Raw genomic sequence first — 24,355 nt, 5'->3', positions numbered from 1 at the left:
GATAAACTGATGTCATGTTTGTGTTGTGCTTATTTCAAACGTTTGCTGAAAAGATGACACCACAACCCAATAACATTGGGTATTATTTCAGTTAATCTTGAGACAGAAGTAATACCATAATGTATAACTTAGCAATAATTTAGTTAGCTGTATTTACTGAGTGACCCCTCGAAACAAGACATCTGTATTCACCTTCTGTTGAGAGTTGGTACAACACTTTTTACTGGAGATTTTAGCTTAGGAATTTTATTTTATTTCGCTGCAGAGACTATAAAAGATAAAATTACATAATGTAATGGTTTTACTCAATGAATAAAAGAATGTCATAAGGCCAGAACTGTCTCTGATTTGTTTGTTTTTCTAGTTCACGTTATCAGTAACCTTGGGGCTATTTTAGACTGAAAATGAACTTTCTTGCAAAGATGTAAGTTTGATTTGCACAAAAAATTGTGTTCTACATTCGTCATGAGCTTGTTTGTGACAGTTAGTGGCGGAGCCAGGATTACTCAAAGGCGGAGTCACACTGACTTTTCAACAATTGCCAAGATATTGTCATGGCATTTTCGCCAGCTGTTGAAGGTTGTTTGCTTAAAAAAGGCTTACAAAAGGGGGATCACGGGCATCCCAGGACACCCCTAGCTACGCCCTTAAGTTGTATAATTAACTTTAAGTCTCTCGAGATTGTAGAGCAAGAAAAGTCAGAGGTTCTTGGCCTCCTTTGCCTTGCCATTAATTTTCATCGTGATTTTCTGGCAAGCTTAAACTAGCCTGTAGGACCGGAGATTTCTACAGATGTTGCAAGTTACCTTTCACGTTCTCTTGTTGATATTCATAAAACATTAATAACCCGGACCGTAACAGTGACTGATTCCAAGAGTAACCTTCAGATTTAGTACCCTAAGCACTTTTGAGTAGCTAACACACAGCACACATGATTTTCTCAATAGACAGAGACAAAGAATGGATCTTACTGAAAAGTGTGTTAAACCACCATAACAGAGAAATGAACTTTGTCGTAACGCAAGTGACAAATTTGACGCAACCCCCACTACCAAGCTTGTGACCTAAAAAAATTTGACAGGTCCAATACTTAGCTCCTGAACTGATTACAGATGTGACAGGTCTTGCACTAAGTCTATGCTTTTGAACTGATTACCAGTGCGGCAGGTCCTGCACTAAGATTGAGACTTGAGTACAAGTGTCACACACAGGTCTTGCACTTCGCTGGAGACCTAACTACAACTGCGAGAGGTCCTGCAATGGGCTTAGCGACATGTCATGTACTAAACTTGCAACCCGATTACAAGATTGACACATCTTGCAATTTGAGCTTGCAACTTGATCACAAGAAATAGTGTGACTGGTCTTAAACCAATCTTGTGGCCTGATTACAAGTTAGTGTGACATGTTGTGCAGAGCTGTGCTCTAGAAGTGTCCGGATGCCACAGGTAACTAACCTTTGCCTCTGGGTGACTGGAATAAGTTACTTTTTTCATATAAGGGCACCTCACAATTTTTTTTGTACCACAGCCTTGTTATGTAACAAGCTAAATTCTCCTGTCAAGTAGTTACAAATCGTGACACATCCTGACTACAAGTGTCTTCTCTTCTAAGCCTGTGGCCTGATTACAAGTATGACAAGTCTCACATTTAGTTTGCAACCAGATTACAGGTATGACATGTCTTTCTAAGCTTCTGTACATGACTTCAAGTACACCAGGTTGTCTTGGTGTGACTTGAAATGTGACCTGAATTCAAATCCCCAAATGGAATGTACTTGTTAGAGGAACCTATCACTCCAGAAACAAACATGGTTGATTATAATAATCATTATCATCTGGTAACATCTTTCATGGCTCTTTCTTGACATTGCATCCAATTAATGCTTGAAAGTCATCATCTTGATCTAGATCTTCAGCATATAATTCCTGAAGTTCCTGGGTATCTTGAATAGATCTAGAGCTGCTGTTATCTTTTTCCTGTTTCCGTTTTTGGTCTCTCAGTTTCCAGGCCCAGTGCAAGTCTTCAGTCCACATCTGCAGTAAGAATTGTATGCAAAGTATAAAATAAAGTTTGGATTTATAGTCAGTCCAACAAAAAGTCTCTTGTACATGTAGCAGTATTTAAATTTCTGACAGAGGGAAAAGCAACAAGTAAATCTTTGACATGGCTTGTCAATATTATTATCTTACGTTCTCCTCGATTAATTTCCCAAAATAATAAATTTAAAAGGCAATTTCAGTCTAAGAATTCCACAAACTATTAAGTAAACATTAATTTATTCAACTCGTATAACAACATGATTGCTAAAAACTATTGAGATTTTCTTACGTCTAAATCATCAGGTTGTAACAGGACAGCTCTTGAAAAACTTTTCACACCCTACCATAAAGTTAAAAGTTAAAATACAATTATATTATTATTCACCTTTTGATAATCTTGACATTTGCAAAGAAAATTGAGCCCCCAAGATGGCATCAAGAAATTTGAGAGAAAATTTTAGGAGATTAGTATTTTTGAAGAACTTTATGCCAGCACTGCATGTAGTTTGCTGGCACGTTTCTCCCAGAGGAGGAAAAGAATACGACAGATTGGAATTAAGCAAGTGTTCTGAACAAAATATAAAATGGATACTTGGAGGGAGCCAAGTAGGTAGGTTGGATCCCTTCATCCCACCCCTTCTGTTTCACAGTGCTGGTCTGTCTGGTTGTTTGTTTGTTTGTTTTTACCATGATTTGACATGAGCAACAGTTAAGGAGCTTAAAAATGTCCTTTAAATTGAAGGAAAACACCAAAGAGATGATAATAATCCATACAGGAACAAGGATGGTCAAGGATGGAGAAGAAAAACATGGAATACAAACGACAGACTTGAGAGAATAAAAATTATGAAACTCACCATTTCAACATCACCATACCCCATTTGTGCACGGCCAAGTGTTTGGTGAGCGATGTGCCAATGAGGGTTCAGTGAGACAGCTTTTTCTGCAGCTTGTATAGCAGGAAATAACTCATGCAACTCCAATAGTATCTAGATAATATTGTGCAATTTAAAAAATAATGGCAATCTGTTAAAAACTTGACACCCCATGATCAGTCTACACTGTCGGCTTGCAAAGAGAGTCCTGTCAGATATCTCATTCATTTACACCCTGACTGTGTATGAAACAAGCATTTCACCCAATGTCTGCATTTTACCCCTGGTCTATTCTTCAGTCTGCAGTCTGCATTTCACACTGACTGAAAAGTCTAGACAAAAAGTTGAGTTCTGGCAGACATCAATCATCTCCACCTCTTTACAGAAAGCACAGGTACCTACATTTCTTGACATACTGACTCATGTATCTCTAAACTCGCAAATATTTAATACAGCTGTGGTTACCCAATAAGAACATTCAGTGAGTCAGAAACGGAGAATTCTTCTACTACAACAAGAATTTTCCTATCAGTACAATGAAAACTGTTTATTTGGGCATGTGTTCCCAATGACTGTTCAGTAATAATAATATCTACATGTATCATTACCATGATTATCATTATCTACATGTATGTCAACTCTGATATCCATAATAAAACAACTAGATACTGTAATCTAAATTTAACCTGCCCTCGCTACAAGAGATGTACGGAAGGTGGCCGACGTTCACCGTAACAGCAATCCAAGGATGGAACAAGCTGAATGTCAATCTTAAGCATAGTCTAAGCACAAAGCATTTTAAAGGATCACCTTTTAAATCAATTTTAAAAAGTCAATTTACTACTCAATTATGTATTAGTATCTAGCAGTTTTACATTTTTACTACTTAGAAATTGTAAATTAGTCATATTTATAGGTTGTACATAGTGATTTTAATTAATTTTCTTTTGTGTTTATTTCAAGGACCATTAGTTTATCAGTTTTGTTACTGTCAAATGTTACCCTCTCCAATAAAGTCTACTACTATGACTACTACCATTACACAATAAAGATTTCGAAACATAACTGGATAGTCTAATTCCTGAATCATACAGGATTAAAAGAAGGGCATACTTATCACCATTTCTCGAATTTAAAAACTTGAAACTGATGAAAAACTCAGGAATGCACCTACACAATTGCAAGTTTGAGGTGACAATAATAGTAAGTCTGACTGCTCAACTTTGCTAAAGCGTGAAGTTTAAATACTACTTAGGGACAGAATTGGAAATCCCTATTTGAAGGAGCTTTAGTTACAATTCCACTAAAGCAATGATTCTTTTCAGCGTCATCAACTCTCACCTCATAGAAATCTTGAGCTCACAATCTATTGTTGTTATAAAATGGAAACACAAGTAAAAGTTTGGAAGAACTCAAAAAGGCTGTGGACACCCTCACCTGAAGCTCATGTTCCTGCACCATGTCTTACTCTAACTTTCACTTGTGTTTATTTAACTTTATAGAAACAGAAATTGTTTTCTATTTCTTTAATACCTGTGACTTCATTTCATAAAGCTTTTCGTTACTCGGTGTCAAAGATATGGCCTCATTCCACCTTGTGATTGCCTCCCAGTACCTATCAACATCAAAAACGCAATCAAATTGTAAGTTGCGAAATTTTAGTTCAGCGGGTTGCATATAAATGTTGGATAACACACCGGACATCACCAGGCATGCATGTTGGTAATCAAGGAAAGAGAGCCAACAACAGGGAGGCGCAAAAACAAACTCCTCTCAATACCCACTTAAATAACTATGATAAGCTTATAATTTTAATTTCTCTTGTAGGACTTTTCTGTATATTATTTTTAGATAATTCTTATTAGCAGTGGGGATTCTCCACTGCTAGATGTAATTGACACAGTAATAAAGTCATTATTATTATTATTATTAAATAGAAACCAATCCGAATAAACCTCGCAATGTTTTGAAATTTCCCCTCCACCAAACCGCCAACGTTAACACCCCAGCGCAAGCTTTTCACAAATGTATACCCTAGGTAACAAGGGCCTATTACCTTTGGTAAAATCCTGAGAAAGCCAGACTGAGAAATCCAATGAAGAGCTAAAAACAAAGACTTCAGAGGAATGTATAACTTCCAAACCTTTGCTGTTCCGCGAGGGAAACTCCTTCGTCTTGAAGTCGCTTGCTTTTGACGACCTTATCTTCGATGCTCAGTGCTCCTCTTTTAACTAAAAGGACTCGCCAGTCCAATTCAAATGGTTCATCTTCACCATCATCAGGTATCTGGTTACTTTCATCAAATGCTCTTGCCCTTTTCCGAGCAACATTTTGAGATAGTTTTCTCTTCCAGCCAAAACTGGTCGCCATCTTTGTTTATGAACAGACGGAAACACTGGCCAGCGTATTCAAAAACAATCAGGTTGTTACGTCATGTTGTTCTTGTCGAAACAGGTAACGTTTTCTGCGTTTGGGTACATAGGTCGCTTGGCGAATCGTGATTTAGCTACATACCGCAAATATAGCTTTTAAAAAGTTCAAAACTCAACTTTTAAATTTCAAAGTTAAACCAAACGTGAATGCTTTGCTGGTCCTTACTGGAAGAATATCGGCCCCCGGTCTTGACAGACCCTGACAGTAGGCAGAGAGATCCGTCTCGAAAAAGACCAAGGGCCAATACTCCTATAGTACAGCGCGCAATTCTAAGAGCCAACTTAGGTTTTTCTCGTGTTTCTGGTTTCAAAAAAGAAGGAATAGAAAGTTAGAAAAAATAGAAAGATATGGCTTGTTTAATACTAAATGGTAAACTGGCCACCGATGGAAAGGAGAATTCTGCTTGGCTCTTTGAGCAGTCTAACTTTTTCTAGTACGGACCGCCCTCAGGTATTTAGTTTCGATGAATTGCCAACATTGCTGTTTCAAAATTGACTGTGCAAAATAAAACGAGCAAAGGGAGAGAAAAGAAAATCTTTTCCCTCTCGTTTTTAGCGGTCAACTTAAACTTTGGCCTCGTCCTTGGCTCTGTCGCCCCGCTGTTCGAAATGAACAAGACACCGCGCATGATACAAATGAACAAATTTATCCGGCTTCTCAACGAAGACTTACTCAAGTATTGCCAATGCCTGGGAAAATATCTTGCCTTGAGCATTTGAACTTGCTTGTGAATTGAATGGAAAATGATGACTGACGCAAGAGGGGTCAAGTACCCCTATTTCCCGTGTTTTACGCGGAAATAGTGAAACAAACGGATATAGTCTGCACACAGGTTGCCAAGTAGACGTGCTGTCAAGAAAAACACCTGCATCCTTAACAAATGTTTTACTAAAAAAAAGAAAAGTGCAGGCGATACAGCTCTTGTCGGTACGTGTTATTTATGCGATACTTCTCGTTAGTCATTTGAAAAATATTAGCTTAGCAGAGTGTCTATGTAAACACAACAAGCACCGAAGCTCTGCATACTGTGTGGCATGAAATCTTACGCGTTTTTATAACTGTCTCGTACCTCGAAGGGTTAACTATTTAAATTAACTAGCCGTTTCGGCACTTACACTCAAATCATTTACTTATCACGCAGCTTTTAACATAGACACGATTCCGTGATGGAAAGTCCACCTCCCTTAAAGAGTTTTTTTGATTAAAGAATTTTTGTGATTTAGCTGTGTGATAATAGAGCTTACTATATTTTAATGCGACTTTCCAGATCTTTCGCACGTAAAATACTTAAAGAACAAAACTGAGTGCCATTCTAGTATCAATCGCTCGTAAGGTACTTGGGGCTTATCAGCTCTTAACTGAATAAGAACACGTCCTTTCTGAGATACACACTATCTTATATTTGCAAACAAAGTATCGTAGGCTATCGCGTGATCAGTTCAAAAGCGGAAAACCCGTGCGTTTCGAAATAAGCAATATCTTTGAAGATAATTGTAAACAAAGTTGCTTAGAGTAGTCTTTAACAGTATTAAGCTAACAGTATTAGCTCATTAATGAAGGGGAAACCGGAATTCAAAAAAGTAGGTTAAATCACGTTAAATCGGTAAAATAACCACACCAGGAGCAAACAACACACGCATGGAATAAGTTATGCCATTTTTATTGAGAATTTTCTCTTCCATGGATATCTTGTAGAAAATCCCATATAAACCCTTATAATTCGATGCCATATTGTGTTGCTTGTGTGGTTCATAGAGAGAGCTTGGGCTGCCTGTGGTTATATAAGCCAATCGTGTCGCTCAAAGGAAAACCGCTCTATTTTCTTTCTGTGGTTTCACTTTCACTTTAAATGTAGAAAGACTTCCTCTCTGCAGAATGCAGAGGTAGGAAAGTAGAGAAGTAGTTTCGGGTTCGACTTCGGAGCTCCTCGAAGTACTACTCTTCCTTCGTCGGTCGAGGTCGGATTTAGGACTTCCTTGGTGAGCTTTTCGTTGGAGCGTGGTCGGCTTGATAACTCATGGCTAGAATTGTTACTCCTTCCGGGGAGGTAGTTTAGAAACTTGTCAGTAGACCGGTTTGTCTAAGCGTCATTTCACAGCCCTCTGAGTCCAATCTCCGTTCCTGTCTCCCGAAGAGAAGTGCTGGCTTCTTTTCCGAACCGCTGCTGGTAATATTTATTATGATATTTGTCTTGCAAATGCTCGTTGGGTTATGTCACGTTTCAATCGACGACGTGATGTAGTTGTATGGTAATCCTTGAAAGTCATACTTCAAACCAGTTAGTTCTTATTTAATTTATAGCTCTTGTCTAAATGGGATCGATACGTTTTTGCCAATACAAAATTTCCAAGAGAGAACGGAAAGTGGACTTTACTCACTGTCAGTTTTCATCTCGTCGCTTAAAATCGCGTTTCAAATGAAAAATTGATTTTTTTTATTTTAAACAAGGACAATTTCTTACATTCAAAATAGCTTGATTTTAGGTAAATGCTTAGATTTAAGTGTTCAGCCTACTGAATTATTTTCTTACTTACTTTCTTTTAATTTAAACTATCAAGCCAAGTGGATGGTTACGAAAGCTTTCCAATTCTAGCTTCTATATCCAGGGGTGGCGAATGGTCTTTCAAAATCTCAGCTTCTCGGAAAATTTTCGTCGAATTTCACGGGTCTTGCAGTCTCGTTGTTCGGCGGTTTATGTACGTCTCGCAGTCTCCATTTTTATACGAAGCTCTCTCGGAGTCTCTATTTTTGCAAGGTTAACGCATCGAAGTCCCGATACGTTTGTTTGTTTTTATAAATGACGTCTTCTCGTCTCCTGATATTGAATTTCAATAAAGCAACTTTCAAATTTCCGAGAAAAAGTTAATCCTAACTTCTCCTAAATTGTCTGAATTCCACAAAAAGCTACAAAACCTACCGTAACGTCAGTTTGGCGCCAGAAAAACATTTATCTTGTTCTAGGATATTGTAACGTAGTGTGTTATAGACGAATTTCCAGTTCCAGCTTGTTTGCAGAAGCTGACCAAAAGGCTAAAAGGGGAATCAAGAAGCCACACACAACCGCTCATGATGAAACCCACGAAGTCGGAGAACTTATTTGTGTAAAAGCACAAGTATTTTTGACACAAGGCTCCTTCTGTACAAGCACATTCTAGCTCATTCTCATAGCTCTCAACTATCTCTGGGGCTAGCTCGAATTTTAAGAGTCTGAACGCCTCGTACTCGCACCTAAAACACTTTGAAGTCTCGGTCTCGCAATCTAAACAGTCAATATATCTCGGGCTCGCAAAGAAAAACGCTGGTCTCGCAGTCTCGCAAAGTCTCGCATTTACCATTCGCCACTCCTATATCCGGTAGCTAATTCTTCAGTCTGTACCTGGAAATTTCCTCAAACAATTTGTCTAAATGTCTTGTTCTTTTTCCAATTCCCTTCATCGACGTAATCAGTAGAGCCATGAACTACCGCTTGGCACTAATGTGAGGGCAAAGCATCTTTTTTCGTATCATCGAAAGTATGTCCCGATATTTATTAGGTTTTTCCGATATTTTGTATAGCATACCGTGGAGTGCAAATATTCATCCTCTTGAGAGAAGACCTTGGGTGGCCCTGTCATTAAAAAGCACGTAGCAACGAAAGGAAAAATGTAAAACTTTTTAAAATAATGAATTGTCAAATGAATTGTCAGCAGGGAACCAACTTGAGGGGCGGAAAACACCAGTTGTCGTGTCAGCTTAGCCGTGAAGGCTAACCCCGTTTAGTGTTTTGAGACCCGATATTTCCGTTGTTATAATACGGTCGTTCCGGCAGAAAATCCAAACCATTTCTATATCTTCATTTCAATCATAAAATTTCCTCGAAGTTTGCAATATTTTTCTCGCTGTCTTTCCCACGCCCGTTTTAAGATATCACACTAAGAAGAAACTTTATTATATGGCTAGCTCCGTGAGCGGGCAAGATGAATCAAATCCTGCGCTGTGATTGGCTACCCGAGCGGGCAAAAGGGAGCTATCTTGCCCGCTCCGGACTTCCCGCCATATCCCGCAAGAAAAATTTTCGCGAAAGCCATATGATAAACCTTTATTGACCAAGCTTGTTCGGTCAAGATGGCTTGATATTGGCCTCGTTATTATTTTGCGAGTTTATGGACCTCGACTCCGTCTTGGTCCATGAACACGCAAAAATAGAACTTGGCCAATATCCAGCCATCTTAACCGAACAAGCTTGGTCAATAACCCATACATCTTTGCCAACAGTTTTATTTCAGTGTTTTTCACAGCCTATAAACGATGACTTTCTTTACTTTGCGCGATGAATGATGCAACAATCCCGGAATGAGGTTTTCCTGAATGCAAGGATGTCTCTTGCTGACCAGTAATATTTTGGAACGCAGGATACTAACTAACAACTAAATCACAAATACACAACACCTTACGCATTGTAGGCCTGAGTTGTCGTGTCAACTTAGCATGTCACGGTCAGTTAATGATTTAAGTCAGGTAAAAGCGAAAATAGGTTTTTATTCTTACAAATCATAGTTTGCTGTTGTTTGAAGTAGCGATAATATTTGGCGTTTATCATGCGATTTACGCTTCTAATGAAGAAGGCGTATTTCCTCTTAATGTTTTAAAACCTGAGATTTCCGTTCAGAAAATTCTGGCGAAAGCGGTTGCTATTAAAAACTTTTAAGACTACATGTATCAACACAATTTATTATTGTATGACTTGTGCATACAATCCAGTTTGGAAGTTCGACGCTATTCCCAAGTTTTTGCCTGCCAGGAGAAATTTCAGCAACTGCTTGTTTCAAGATCGATGATTTATGGACTTCATGTTCTAAGTCATCAATCTAGAGACGAGGAGCTGTGAAAGAGAACAGGAAACTTATAATTACACACAGAGCTTTTCATCGCTCTCTTAAAATTGCGTTTTTAAATGTAAGATTAATTTATTATTTCAAGCAAAGGCGATTTCTTGCTTGTTTCAGATTAGAGGATTGACTGGAGATGAGTGCTCAGATTTAATAGATAAGCCTAAATTATTTTCAGTTGTTGATTTTAAGCTTTATATAGAAATAGAAAGTTGAAACAGGAAAATGTGTCTTAATATATGGCATGTAGAAAAGATGGATTCTCATTTAAAAAAAGGAATTTTAACTTCAATGAGTCTGGGGGAATGCACATGTTGGGCGAGTCAGGCTATGTGGGATGATAGGTCTTCAGAAGCCCAAGGAATTTTCTTGATTTTTTATGCCGATTTAGTGACCGTGCTGATTCAAGTCTGATAGATAATCAGTGTTTTCGCCAGAGCGCGCCATTGCGGAAATCCCGCGTTACAATCAGAGATGGTCCCCAGAAAAACGAAAAAAGGGCCAATTTGGCCCTTTTCCTTTAACAAGACTGCAGGCCTAACGCAGGCATAATATTTTAAAAGCCATCCCAGGGCTCGAAACTGTGATAGATACGGTCGTCAAGGCAACAAGCATTTCATCCTTGGCGACCAAAAATTCTGGTTTAGTCGCCATAATACGGCATAATGACGACTACATTTCTCTGTGTTGACGATCAATAACGGTTATTTTGTCACACATTATGTCCTTCTAGAAAAATCATATTGAAAGATCTTTGCTTCTAAAACATTCATCATAAGAAAAGAAGTCAATCCGTCCTTTTGCTCTGCTGTATTGGTTCTCTCATATCGGAAAACTTCCAAATGGCTGACCGTGTTTGAAATCGCCCTATAATGCATTGCAAACCCTTGATCATTGACTACGTCATGTAGGCCTAAGGATTGTTCTCTTGTAACGCACGGATCCTTCATACTAGTATCTGGTTCAAAAGAAACTTTATTGAGTAGAAACCCTTCAAAAAGCTCGTGCTATTAAATTTTATCATAGATCCTAATAAACTGTTTTATTTCCCTTGGTACCCTGATACATTTTTTCCTTCTGTAGCTTTCAATTTAGTGGCCCCTTTCCTAAAAAATTGGCTCCTAAAAAGATCTTCAGGGGCCACTTTGGCCCTCAAGTAAAATTTTCTGGCTAAAAGACTGGATAATTATGGCAAGATCTCAAACTAAGGTAGTTAATGTTTTTATTGAATAATATTTGCAGTTTTGTAGACAGAATGTACAGTATCTCTCCAACGGGCGCGGCACCTTCCCTTCTGCAGTTTTCCATCAAGACGGCGTCTTCCCTTCAGCGTCATGCGAGGAGTCACCGCAGGTAGTTGCCTCATCACGTTGAGGTTGGTTAGTGCTACTCGTTTCTGCAAGGATAAAGTCGCACCGGAGTAGGCCGTCAACCCTCTGCCGTCCGAACTGTGTGGGAATGTCTCCTCAGCACGTCATAGTCAGGTTTTTGTTCTGAGTGACCCTTTAGTAGATCAGCTGCCTTTATTCAGCTAACAAAGCTGGTCTTTCCGACTATTTAAGGACGTTCGTGCTAATTGTTTCTACGCATCCTTACTGCGCACGCAAATTCACACACCACGTCATGGATCGAGCGCGCGTTGAGTAATAAATGAACAATGATAGGGCAGATGGCCATTGCTATAACTTTGCCTGGAATTGACGATCTTGGACGTTCGATGACCCCTGTTTTTATTTTGATGGATCATTTTCTCTATCCATAAGAAAATCCATCGACTAAAAGCAGGAGCCCAAGAAGTTTGAGTTTTTTGCTAAATGCACCATCGAATTTCGTTCCTTTTAGCTCTTCGTTTATCTGTGCGGCGGTTTCAAGTGCCTCTCGAAGGGTTAAGTTTTGTGAAAACGGTGGCAACATTTGGAATTATTAACGCAACGAATTCACTCATATAAAATATTACTAGGATGGTTTGTCTCCGTTGATTTATCTTTGATATTTTAAGCTAAAATCCTGGAGACCATGCTGATTTACACGCGCCAATTTTTCAAAATCAGACTAGTTTTCCACACGCTTTAACTCTGAAACGAATTCGGCGATTTCCATTTTCCTTTTTTCATTCCTGAAACAAGCAATTCCTTATCTGTCTGCAGTAGAAGTTTGAAGAAAATCTATCGAGTAGAACATTTTCGCACGAACGTCCTTAACGTATATTTGTGACTGCCGGGATTGATGGGCAGCAGGGCATATGCTCACTGTGGGTTGTACATACTGCAGCTAACGGGACTCCAGCTTCTCCAGTCATCATAATTATGTTCCCTGATCAGAGGGTAGGGTATTAGTTATCCCACTGGTGCCAAAAATAAAAACAAGAAATGTTTTATCGAGAAAAGTTTCTAGTGGGTGGTTGTTGAGCACCGCTGAGTTCAAAGTGAATCACACGCTCTGTGAAATGGCAGGCTAAGAGAATTATTCCAGTTTGGAAAGATCGACGGTGTTACCGCGTTTAAACCTACAGGAATACACATCATCTGCAACTCGGATAAGGAGCGTTTATGGCGCTCGATCGCCTACTGGAGACGTTTGAGCGACTGTTTGTTTAAGATCGATGATTTATGGGCTTTATGTCTGATGAGACAAGAAGTTGTAAGAGCGAACGGGAATTATCGCACAGAGTTTTTCATCGCTCTCCTATAATTGTGTTTTAAATATAAGATTCTTTCAAGCGAAGACGATTTCTTGACTGGGGTTGATGAGCAGCAGAGCATATCCACACACCAGTGGGTTGTACATACTGCAGCTAACGGGACCCCAGCTTCTCCGCTCATCACACCTATGTTCCCTGATCAGAGGGTAGGTTGTCTTGCCTGCGCCCATTGTGCCCGTGATTAGTTATCGGGCAGATGCCACAAATGACCCTTCGACAATCCCCAGACATTACTTTTAGAATGAGCAGAGAGTTCCCCTATCCGCCCCCGCCCTCCCCGTTTCCAAGGAACGCGCCGTATATACCGGAGTGGCAGCATGCAGGGAATTCATATGCTGCTCCTTTATCTCATTTTACTGTAGTTTATATACACGTATGACTGAAGAGCAAATACAAATTCGTTTGTAACTATTACAAAAAAGTCATTTCATGTACTTTCCTGTGCTGTGAACACCTCAGTCAAACCGCTGACCTAAGCTTACGAAGTCAACAGCTAATGAAAGAGAAATGTGAGACGCTGCCAACGACCCACCAACGGAAAACAATATTATTCCATGTGAGTGTTCGCCCTAGACGCGACAGCACTACATGCTATGAAGGGTCTAATGAGTACCTCAAACCAGCAAAGGTTTTCGATGCGCAACCGCTAAAATGTTGGATTTTTTTTCTGATTTACACACGTTGAGATATAACTTGATTGTAAAGATGTAGATTGATTGTAAAAAGTAATGGAAATAGATAGTGCAAAACAATAAAAATCCGAATCTGAATCTGAGTTGGACCTGTTGAAGACAATTTTACAAAGAAAATCTAGCGAACTACCAGCATAACCAATTAATGAGTGGTTCAAAGTTCTCACGGAAACTAGCTATTGACGCAAAGAAAATGGTGGAGAAAATCTTCCGTCTTAATAGAAAAAAACACATCAATTGGCGGCTATATTTTTAGAAAACTGCGCATGCGCCACGACTGGAGTCACAAAAGATTTCACTAAAATGACGTGAAACGTGTTTGAGCGTTGAAATGTGTTTACAAAGGCTTTTTTTACGACGGTGGTTACAGAAGCCCTTCCGATTGAGATTAACTTCTAACCTCTAACAATGTGGGTATAAGTCGAGGATGAAATTTGGCGCCGACATGTTTTAACGGTGGTGGTTGGGTTTGTGTGCTCTAAGATGTCTGAGATTGCTTGCACGCTACGAGTCTCGTAATCAGGGGCTTTGGGTGCGAGTTTGGCGTGCTGCCAAAACTTTAAGATATCAAAAATTCATTTTGGCGCCTTTAAAAGAGGGAGAACGGCGGTGGGGGAGGGAGTAGTTTCTATTAGTGCTCCCCAACAAACTACTACCTAACTACTATCTTACTATGCTATTCCCATTCTTTTTTTAATATGATCTGTTCGGAAGGAACAAAAGATTTATCTAATCTCCTCTTAGCGTTATATTCTTATTACCTGATATTAAAATTCTCAACTTAATTGCCTAGTTCGTCTTTTTTTTTTTTTGCTTGCATCCGTGGAGAATGTGCATTGACGACGCGTCTCATAAATACATACATTTTACGATTTGTTCAAATTCAAGTACATTGACCAAAAGCAGTTAAAAGTTTAGAGAGACAGGAACGAAGAATTTAAAAATGAAAAAGATTACTAGCCAATGACGTCAGCTACCTCAAGTATTGTTAATGGTAACGTTGTAATATGTTCCGACAGCGGGTACTTCAGAAATATATTTGACATTTCAGTCTTAGTTACAAACCCAAGCGGTTCCTTTGTAAATTTAATTCAGCATGTAGATTAAGCAGGACGATTTTGTTTCACTTTGAAATGATCTGGCGAGTTGTTCAATTTAGAGCGAAGGTCATTCCTTAAGGTAGGATGGCTCGGCGAACATGGATTTCAGTGGCTCGCCTTGTGATTACAAGTAAGAATTTTTATTATTGCTTTTTACATTGCATTCAGCTTTTAAACTTCCTTCATTTACTATTGCTTGAAATTAAATGTTTTCCCTACTTAAGAATAAGTTTCATTCAACTATGCGCCGTAAAAATATCTAATTGCGTTTCTGTTAAAAATGTTAGAGAGCTTCGGAAAGTTGTAAAAATCCGAGAAAAAATGACTTGCGTTTGAAGCTATTTCTTTAGAAACAAAAAGATCGTTGGCAAGCTTGTACAAACGAAGTAAGCGTAGTAATTCAAAAGTATTTGAACCTATGCACGAGATTAACCTGGGAAAACCGAACAGTGTGCCCGACGGAGAAATCAGTTAACAACAGTTTATTTCCGTCGATGACAAGGGCGAAAAAATTGGGCAAACCAAATTTTTTCTTGAACAAACATCTGCCGTGTTTTGCCCAAACGAATTTGTACAATAGTTTTTTTACTTAGTTACAGGCAATTACAGACGTTAATAGGTAATTTCTATATTTTCGGTATAAAATCAAAAAGAACACAGATTCTAAGTTCGAGGTATATATTGATAGGATCGATTCGTTTCTTCAGTGTAGCAAAACTTCTCGAGGGTTCCTTTTAATTTTGGTAAACGTTTGTCTCACTTCTTCCGGAAAATGATATCCTGCTGTAAAAATAATGAGACATTTTTGTGATTGACGCATTTTAACTTTACATTTGTTCTCAGGGGATAGCGATTCTCTAGTTATAAAAGGGAGAGAACTTTCAAAACAAGAAGAAATGCATAATCGCTAGATATTGTGACTGAGTCCAGTATTTTTGTATTGTGCTTTCTTTTTTGAAGTGCGTGAGGCTTGTCATGAATGGATTGAAACAAAGAGAGCAAAGTGTTTCCTCGAAAAACGATTTTGAGTGCTACTTTAAACACTCAGCGCAATTCCAGTTATTCAGAACAGACTTTGTTGTTGAAAGAAAATGGGACTACTGGGTTATACAGACTTTCGATTTATTTAAACACATACTTATGTGCAAAACTCTTGCATTTTAGTGTTCTAGCATCGATGCAATAAAATTGCACAACATTTAAAACACGTTTGATCGTTATAAGTGTTAAATGATCCCTCAACGTGACAGTTTCTTTGCCTTGAAATGATTTTCTTGATTTGGCCGGAGACATTTAAATGGGTTCTGAAAATAGCTCAGCTATCACCTGTTACAGAAAAAACAAATTCAGATTTTCATCAAACACTCTCACCACATTTAGCTTTAATTTTTTACAGTATTTCGTTAAACGGATGATCTAAATCTAAATTGAGTAAAGGTTTCCTTTGATGTGAGAGATTAAACTACAATTTAGCTACAGAGTTTCGTTTTCTCGGATGATGTGGCGAAATAAAATATTAGCCCTAGGTAAACCTAGAAAACCTTAAATATTAATAATGATTTACCCGAGCTCAAGTTATTGTCATTGTTATCATTTTTCCTCGCCCTAATAAGATCTCAGCAAGTTCAATAACTTGATTGAATCGCCGAAAAACATTTAAAACGATCCGTTTGGATTTGTAATATATATTTCGACAGGTCGGCACCTTTAAATTGACATGGCTTTATTTAGATTTTAGGGTTTGGGCACATATCAACTCCAGACCATTAAACTTCTCTGAATCTAGTCACTCTGCTTTCCACATTTTACCACAAGCCTTTAACATCTTTTCAAGCTGTTCACACCAGTCGTAACATGGATGTAAAAACCACCTAGCGTGGAGTCAGTATTGGTGGTTATTTTTATCCAAATCCATGGACTCAACAGGAAAAAAAACACGACCCGGCAGTATTCTTTAAAACAGCAACACAAACAAGTCAGCTCGTTAAAGATTCTATTATACCAGTTCATTTCCGCTATTACACCTACTAACTCTGGCGTACCTGTGTGCCATAATACAACAGGACGCTTTTGTAAACGTCCAGCCGAAATTATCCGCCAGACATGCTCAAGAAAGATTTCAATTGACCAACAAACTACTTTCTTCTATACGACAAGCTGATAAAACATTGAACTAGGTGAAATCCATTCGGCCAGTCTTAGCGTTCCGTATGGCAAAACTTTAGTTGGTCATAATATTATCAAGTCAGATATTTCCCCCGGGGGCATACCCAACCTCGTTCCCAGGGTCTTTTCCTTGGCTTGGGGCCAGGGAAAAGACCCTGGGAACGAGGTTGGGGTATCCCTTGTATGGACTAAAAAGGTATGTGCGGACCCAAAGGGTATGTTTTCAGCCGCTTTGGTCATAAAGAGGGTATTCATTTTAGTCATTTTGGTCAAAAGCAAGGTATGGTTTTTGCACTCTAGTCTTGAATTCGGTATGTTTCTTAGAAAAGCTACTTTTTCATCATCATCGATAAGATCGATCAATAAAAGGAACTTCACAATGCCTTTAACATCGGTGTAAACTATGGTCCGGTCACAATAGGGTAGGGAAAGTGATTGTGGTCATAAATAGGGAAAGGGTTTGGACTGCAGGCCGCACACCCTCACCCAACGTCTTTCGGAGTACCCCCTCCGAGGATATTTCACCATTAAATGATTTCTCCCTCTTCCTTCCCTCCCACCTTTTTGTTTTTCTCTCACAGTTCTTGGATTCTCTTGGGGCTGCAACTCAATCCAGTGTAAAACAGGATGGCAGGAATGGAATGACGCTTGCTATAAACTATTCACTGATCAAAAACCTTTCTCGGAAGCCTCCGCTACTTGTAAAAACGACAGTGCGAACCTTGTGTCAATACACAGCGCCCAAGAAAACGAATTTGTTCGAAGTCTGTTAGGGAATAGAGATGTTTTCGTTGGCTTTAGCGACAGTGATGTCGAGGCAACGTTTGTGTGGGTCGATGGAAGCACTGTTACGTATACGAACTGGGAAGCTAGTGAACCAGATGATGACTATGGCATGGGTGACTGCGTGATTGTTATAGGAACGAGTGGCAAATGGAATGACACGCCGTGTATCATGTGGTATGAGTTCATGTGTAAATTCACAGACGCGCAACCTTTAGGAGGGAAAGGTAACATTATTTCTATTTCTCCTTGAGGGAGCATTACTATATGTATACATCCCATCCGATCCCATCTACCTTCATCTCATATCGAATTTCACGCCCTCCCCCGACCCAACGGAAAAAAATCTGAAATTAATATAGTAAACATCCAGATAAAATCACCGAGATTCCTTTCAGGTTGGTCTAAGATGATTTTTATACACGTGGTAAAATAGGAATTTAGGTTACTGAGGCGCACTTTATCTTGAGTGGAAAAGGTGCTTACGGCGTGTTCAAATGAGTGTGGTCCTTCCTTATTTATGAGAAACATTTATTAACATATAATTATGGGCTTAGCTGGCCGTATTTAACGGGGTGGCCGTATTAAACTGAAGGGGTCATTTAAATAAATAAAAAATGACTGACTGAGCTTTGGTTCGGGCCAGAATAAAGTGGCCGTATCAACGGGGTGATCGTAAGGCGGGCTTCCACTGTACTCCATGAGTAGCCTGATAAAAAGCTTCTCTTTTTTTGTCTTTAGATAGGGATGTGATGAGCAAAGAACAGACTTTCATCAATTACGAGCAGAGAGCCCTTCTCTACCACGTGATCTACAAAACATCCACGCCGTCCCTGACTTATTGTGCGATGGTTTGTATGAATACTCTAAAGTGTAAAACGATCAATTACAAATCAGCGCTTGGCAAAGAGGAAGGGGAATGCGAACTTAATGACGCTACGGCGGACGAATTTCCTCTGCACTTTACGCATTCTTCGCGTTCGCTTTATTCTGTTCCTTATAGGTAGTGCTAGACGTTGCCAAAACCAATTTATATAATCGAACGTATGGTGGTAGTTACCAACATATCAGGACATTGAGAAATGTCAAATACTTAGTGGCAGCAGAAGTGCTTTCATCCGCTCGATAATTTCAACTAAATTGAAAATTTCGATCAGCAAAAGTTTAGGCTTATAGCTATCAAAACGTCAACCTCGTTCGATTTAACCTGTCTCGGAGCGAGAAAAATAAAACCTGCACCCGTCTTATAGCTTCTTATGTAACATAAATGAACTTGCGTGAATTTATTTGCTTGGGTAGTCTTGGAGTTATCTAAACTGAGATCGTGCGTACGAGAGACTCGGAGAGTCACTAAACTGCAAAGGGGGAAGAGCAGCAGCCTATTATATTCAAGCGTGACAGCGCCAAGACCAACCGCAAAGAAACAACAGCAGTAGATAATTTGGAAAACAACGATCCGGAACAAGTAGCGTGACAACCCAAAGACCAACTTCAAATAAAGAAACAACAAGCAGTAGATAATTTGGTATACAACGACAAGGAACAAGTAGCGTGACAACCCAAACACCAACTTCAAAGAAACAAAAAGCAGTAGATAATTTGGTATACAACGACAAGGAACAAGTAGCGTGACAACCTAAAGATCAACTGTAAAGAAACAACAGCAGTAGATAATTCGTTATACAATGCCAAGGTACAAGTAGCTCGACAACCCGAAGACCAACTGTAAAGAAACAGCAGCAGTAGATAATTTGGTATACAACGACAAGGAACAAGTAGCATGACAACCCAAAGACCAACTTCAAAGAAACAACAGCAGTAGATAATTTGGTATACAACGACAAGGAACAAGTAGCGTGACAAACCGAGGACCAACTTCAAAGAAACAACGGTAGTAGATGATTACTCATGCGCAGTATGGCCCATGAATTAAGGATTGGGCTCCGTTTCTCCGTTTTGGTGTCACATTTGTGCATGTAAATTTATGCCGGCATACATTTACCACGCTCTCTGGAACTCCGTCCGCCATATTGGATTCTTCAAGAAGGTGTCGATTTTTCGCAAACGTTCTGCTTTTTCCCCAATTTGATACGGTGTGAAAGTACCTATTAGTACTTTAGTTCGTTGTTAAGATTCTGAACTGGTATGTGAGCATGTATGAACAGCAACTGTTTCTGGAGAGGTAAGCCATTGTTCATGTTGATCGCCATCTGACAATATGACAAGTCTCAAATTTATTAGGGTTTTGGAGATTCAAGGACATATTACGAAGAACCATTTACCAAGAACGTGCTCTGTATACTTCATCTTTTGGTCAAAAAGTGCTTCCTGTTCGTGTAAATGGACGTGTTCAACAAAACGGGCAGGTAATAGGCCACGTTCGATATACCTTATATCAATATTCTAGCACTGTCTCCGAAGATTTCAGGACAAAAATTTCAAGTTTCTTTTGTCTCTCAAATCCCAAAAGATACTCGGTTACAGAAAAATTATTTTAAAAGAAAAATAAATGCTATAACTTGACGTTTCGGCGTTATCTTGTCGCCATTATCAAATGCAGATTAAAGTCGTTCAGTTTAGTTATAGTTATATGCTAGCTTAGGCATTAAGGAATCCACCAAAAGTTCGAGTAACAAGTGGGCTAAAACTTTTTACCGAGATTATTGGAAACAAACCAAGATCAACAAAGATAAACCAAAGACCAACTTCAAAGAAACAACAGCAGTAGATAATTTGGTATACATCGACAAGGAACAAGTAGCGTGACAACTTAAAGACCAACTTCGAAGAAACAACAGCAGTAGGTAATTTGGTATACAACGACAAGGAACAAGTAGCGTGGCAAACCGAAGACCAACTTCAAAGAAACAGCAGCAGTAGATAATTTGGTTTATTATATGGCTAGCTCCGTGAGCGGGCAAGATGAATCAAATCCTGCGCTGTGATTGGCTACCCGAGCGGGCAAGATGGAGCTATCTTGCCCGCACGGGACTACCCGCCGTGACCCGCAAGAAAATTTTCCGTGAAAGCTATATAATAAATCCTTTATTAACCAAGCTTGTTCGGTTAAGATGGCTTGATATTGGCGTCGTTCTTTTTCTGCGAGTTTATGGACCTCGACTCCGTCTTGGTCCATAAACTTGCAAAAAAACAACTTGGCCAGTATCCAGCCATCTTGACCGAACAAGCTTGGTCAATAACCCATACATACAACGCCAAGGTACAAGTATCGTGACAACTAAAAGACCAACTGCAAAGAGGCAACAGCAGAAGGCTATTTGCTATACGACGCCAAGAAGCAAGAAGCGTGACGACCCAAAGACCAATTGCAAAGAGAAAACAGAAGCAGACTATTTGGTATACAACGCAAAAGAACAAGTAAGGTGACAACCCAAAGGCCAACCGCGTTGGTATACAACGCCGAGAAGCAAGATCTTGCAGCCTTTTTTAAATATTTAATAAGTTACAAATGGTCAGCGCAGGCACTTTCCTTCCCCCTTAAAGCAAGACAGCTCAGTAATATCCCCCGGGTTTACTCGGGCGTGTAACCATTGCAGTGTGCCCAGAAAGGTAAGAATTTGACATCAGGGGTTGTATTTGGACACCAAATTGAAGGGAGGGGGGCGTGGTTGTGAGTATTTGGACAACTTGCCTTGAAATCATGTGGCGAAAGAAGCTTGAAGACGTCAAGAAACAACTCCGTTCTTTTGTAATAGTATGGCTTGAAAAGAAGGGCCTTTAATGGTGGTGCTATGTTTGAAGGCAAATGTACAGTTTTACTTGTGAAATTCTGGTTCCTTTTACTCTTTTTGTTCGAAAATTTTAGAGGTTCATATCGGGCATTCGACGCGAGGGAGGGTTCCCGTCTATTCCATGAGCGTTTTTTCCACGAATTTTTGGTAGATGGAAATTTGAACAACGAAACTTCAAAAAACAAATGGTCAAGGGTTGCCAAGTGGTGTTGAAGAACTGATTGGTACATAACTCAGACAAGACAACGTATTGGTCTTTTTCTTTTCCATAATATTTAATTTGGGATAAGAATAGTAACTAGATACATTGTTTTGTACAGAACTAAGATGGGTAAATATCGCTTTAAATATTTTAGAGGGTGGTAAAGGGGGGGTGAAGATCATGTTTCACGGAAAATAAATTGGTCCTTTCACAATTTACGGGAAAAGAAGCCATTTCACATTTCACGAGAAAAACATTAGGCCATTCACGAATCACGAAAATACCCTTTACCACCCTCATTTTAGCATCGCCATATGAACGTTGTGAATTAAAGCCTAAAGCCTAAAGATAAATTCGCAATTACATGATTATTTATAATATCATAAACGTACTAATCACACAACATTAGACTTGATTAAAAGTTACCATGATTTTACTGATACAGTATTGAAGGTTTATATTGACGTGTAGGTTATAACAAAACCAAAGTCATTTTGATATCGTTCGGAAAACGTCCCTCTCCACTTACTAATGCATCAATTCATTGCCCATAAAATGTGTAAACATAAATGAAACCACCCCTTAAAGGAGCTACGTCACAGTTTGCGCACCTTGAAAAGTTTAGGCTAAATTTTTCAAGTTCGTCGTTTGTAATCCGTGTCAATCTTTCACAATCCTTGACCAGCCTTGTTCCTGTCTAGTTAATTGTTATCTCTTTCCGTTGGTGTTTTTCTATCTTAGTAAACTACTATCTCCAGGTTTCCTTCAATTTTTAAAAATGTAACTTTGTACTTGGCCAAAATAACTCAAAGCACCTTGACTGAGCTCCTTTAATTGTATACAATATATTTAAGTTGTAATTATTTGTACAATTATTAGAATACATGTGCGTATACAATAAGTGATTACTGGAACATAAATAAGCTATTTACAGTGTAAACAGACTATAGAAAAAAACTGAATATAGAAGTTGTATCGATAGTTCATAAGATAATCGCTTTATTATATGAATGGCAACTGTAAACGAAAGAAGTCCAGTCGGCTTTTGCAAACAATGGAAATTGTTTTTCCAATGCCCAGGTTTAGCGTTAACGTGTTTAAATAGCAGTTAAATATATGTATGAAATAGCTGGAGGAAACGACCTTAGAAAAGGTTTGTACTCCAATTGTCGTCTGTAATCTACGAACAGTTTGAGTTGTTTTTACTACAAAGTAAAGAAACATATGAACTCACAAAGGCATTGTGAACATTTCATGGGCATTTAAAGCTATCTCTACTTGAACTGTCCGCAGATCGATTTTATTCTTGGTTCAAAAAACACATTGCCATAAAATGTGCATATCCGAATTAATACTTAGATCAGTCATATGAATGACATTGTTTATGTGACTTAAATGAAGCGTTATGTTAATGGTTTACTCTTGTCGAAGAACACTAAGAATTAACCTCAAAAGACGTTACCTTGAATTTTTGTTTAAACTTTGTTCTTGTGACGATGTTAACTGAACTGTCAATGCTTTGGAAATTTGCATCGTACAACTGCTGCGTAATTGTACTCGTTATTTGAAATGCATCACTACTCTGCATCATACTTCATTCAGTACTGTCAGCAAAACGAATCACTCTTCGCTAATTAAATAAACATATTTTGTTCAGTTATAATTCGTTACCCTGAGTATTGCATGATACCCACAGCCTGAGATTCTTATATTTTTTTTTTTCGCAGAATCTGCGTTCGTCGGTTGTTTAGATAAATAAGGTATTAGGCATATTCAATTGAATGACGGAGAGTTTCTCCGAATATTTAGCTGCTTATGGCTGAAATAACCTATTGTTTCTAGAAGTGGTCTGCCACTTATTAGAAACAGCGTCAACTTACAACGAAACTGTTGCGTCGTCTTAGTAATCTGATGAACCTCTCGGGAGTTCCATGGCACAATTGTTTTCATATTAAGATATTTTGTTAAGGATGTTATATAAAATAAATCTCGATGAAAGTCTTCTTACGTTGCCTCGCAACAAGTGTCACTATTTACATATAAGACAGAAATGTAGAGCGTATTCATGTGAAGGAAAATCGAATTTCATTAGTCCGGAGAGTTCTTGCCAAAACCTCTAGAAAACGAAGATGACTGGGAAAAAATTGCCTTTGCATCCCTCGCTTCACTTAACTAATTTACTCCTAATTAATGGCTATGCAATGTTTTCTTGTGGCAGGTTGTGTGACATGATTTTTTCAGTACAAAGAAAACCCTCAAGTCACGTGTGGGTATGCCTCGAGATACTATCCCATAACTCCTCTGTATAAGCCCCTCCCTTCAGCAATAGACGAACAACTTACAAGACGGTATGACTTCTTATAAACCTCATAAAGCCGTTTTCCTGAACGAAAATGTCAGAATTCCTGAATTCGTTAGCATCAGATGTTCATGCAATGTCGAACGCATCTTGTGTGTTATTATTCAAAGGAAAGAAGTAGCATACGCTTAGCTGTAATAAAAGAAAGACCAGTAATTGATCTGGAAAATTATGATTGAAAAGTAAAAAAGTTGGGTCGTTGACGTTCCCCTAGCTTTGGGTTTTCCCAAAAACTCACCGGTCTCATTTACACTCCTGGCTTGATGAGAGAGGCTTTTTCAAAGTATTCAGTGCTAGCATCCAACAGTTAGAAGGCTGCTTTGGTACTCCTGCACTTCATCAGCAGACCGTGCAGCTCAGCATTATTCAGACAGTTTACCAC

The 24,355-nt window shown here is 38.9% G+C and overlaps 2 protein-coding genes across 2 annotated transcripts; one reads left to right on the top strand and one right to left on the bottom strand.

Moving 5' to 3' along the window:
• Nucleotides 1–436: 436 nt before the first annotated feature.
• On the bottom strand, nucleotides 437–5,550 carry LOC145478183 (tetratricopeptide repeat protein 33-like). The gene is made up of 5 exons (XM_081456125.1): nucleotides 5,061–5,550; nucleotides 4,451–4,532; nucleotides 2,900–3,031; nucleotides 2,332–2,382; nucleotides 437–2,036 (listed from the first exon to the last, which is right to left on the bottom strand). The coding sequence occupies exons 1-5, from the start codon at nucleotides 5,285–5,287 to the stop codon at nucleotides 1,851–1,853; spliced, it is 678 nt and encodes a 225-aa protein (XP_081312251.1). The 5' UTR covers nucleotides 5,288–5,550; the 3' UTR covers nucleotides 437–1,850.
• A 9,044-nt stretch (nucleotides 5,551–14,594) lies between these two features.
• Nucleotides 14,595–18,678, top strand: LOC145478180 (C-type lectin-like). Its single transcript, XM_081456123.1, has 3 exons — nucleotides 14,595–14,841; nucleotides 17,459–17,887; nucleotides 18,402–18,678. Exons 1-3 carry the CDS (start codon nucleotides 14,796–14,798, stop codon nucleotides 18,665–18,667), a joined length of 741 nt encoding a protein of 246 aa, XP_081312249.1. The 5' UTR covers nucleotides 14,595–14,795; the 3' UTR covers nucleotides 18,668–18,678.
• Nucleotides 18,679–24,355: the final 5,677 nt, after the last annotated feature.

This window comes from Orbicella franksi, chromosome 2, assembly GCF_964199315.1.
Source record: "Orbicella franksi chromosome 2, jaOrbFran1.1, whole genome shotgun sequence".
Taxonomy (NCBI): Eukaryota; Metazoa; Cnidaria; class Anthozoa; order Scleractinia; family Merulinidae; genus Orbicella; species Orbicella franksi.
This window is presented reverse-complemented; position numbering and strand designations above follow the sequence as displayed.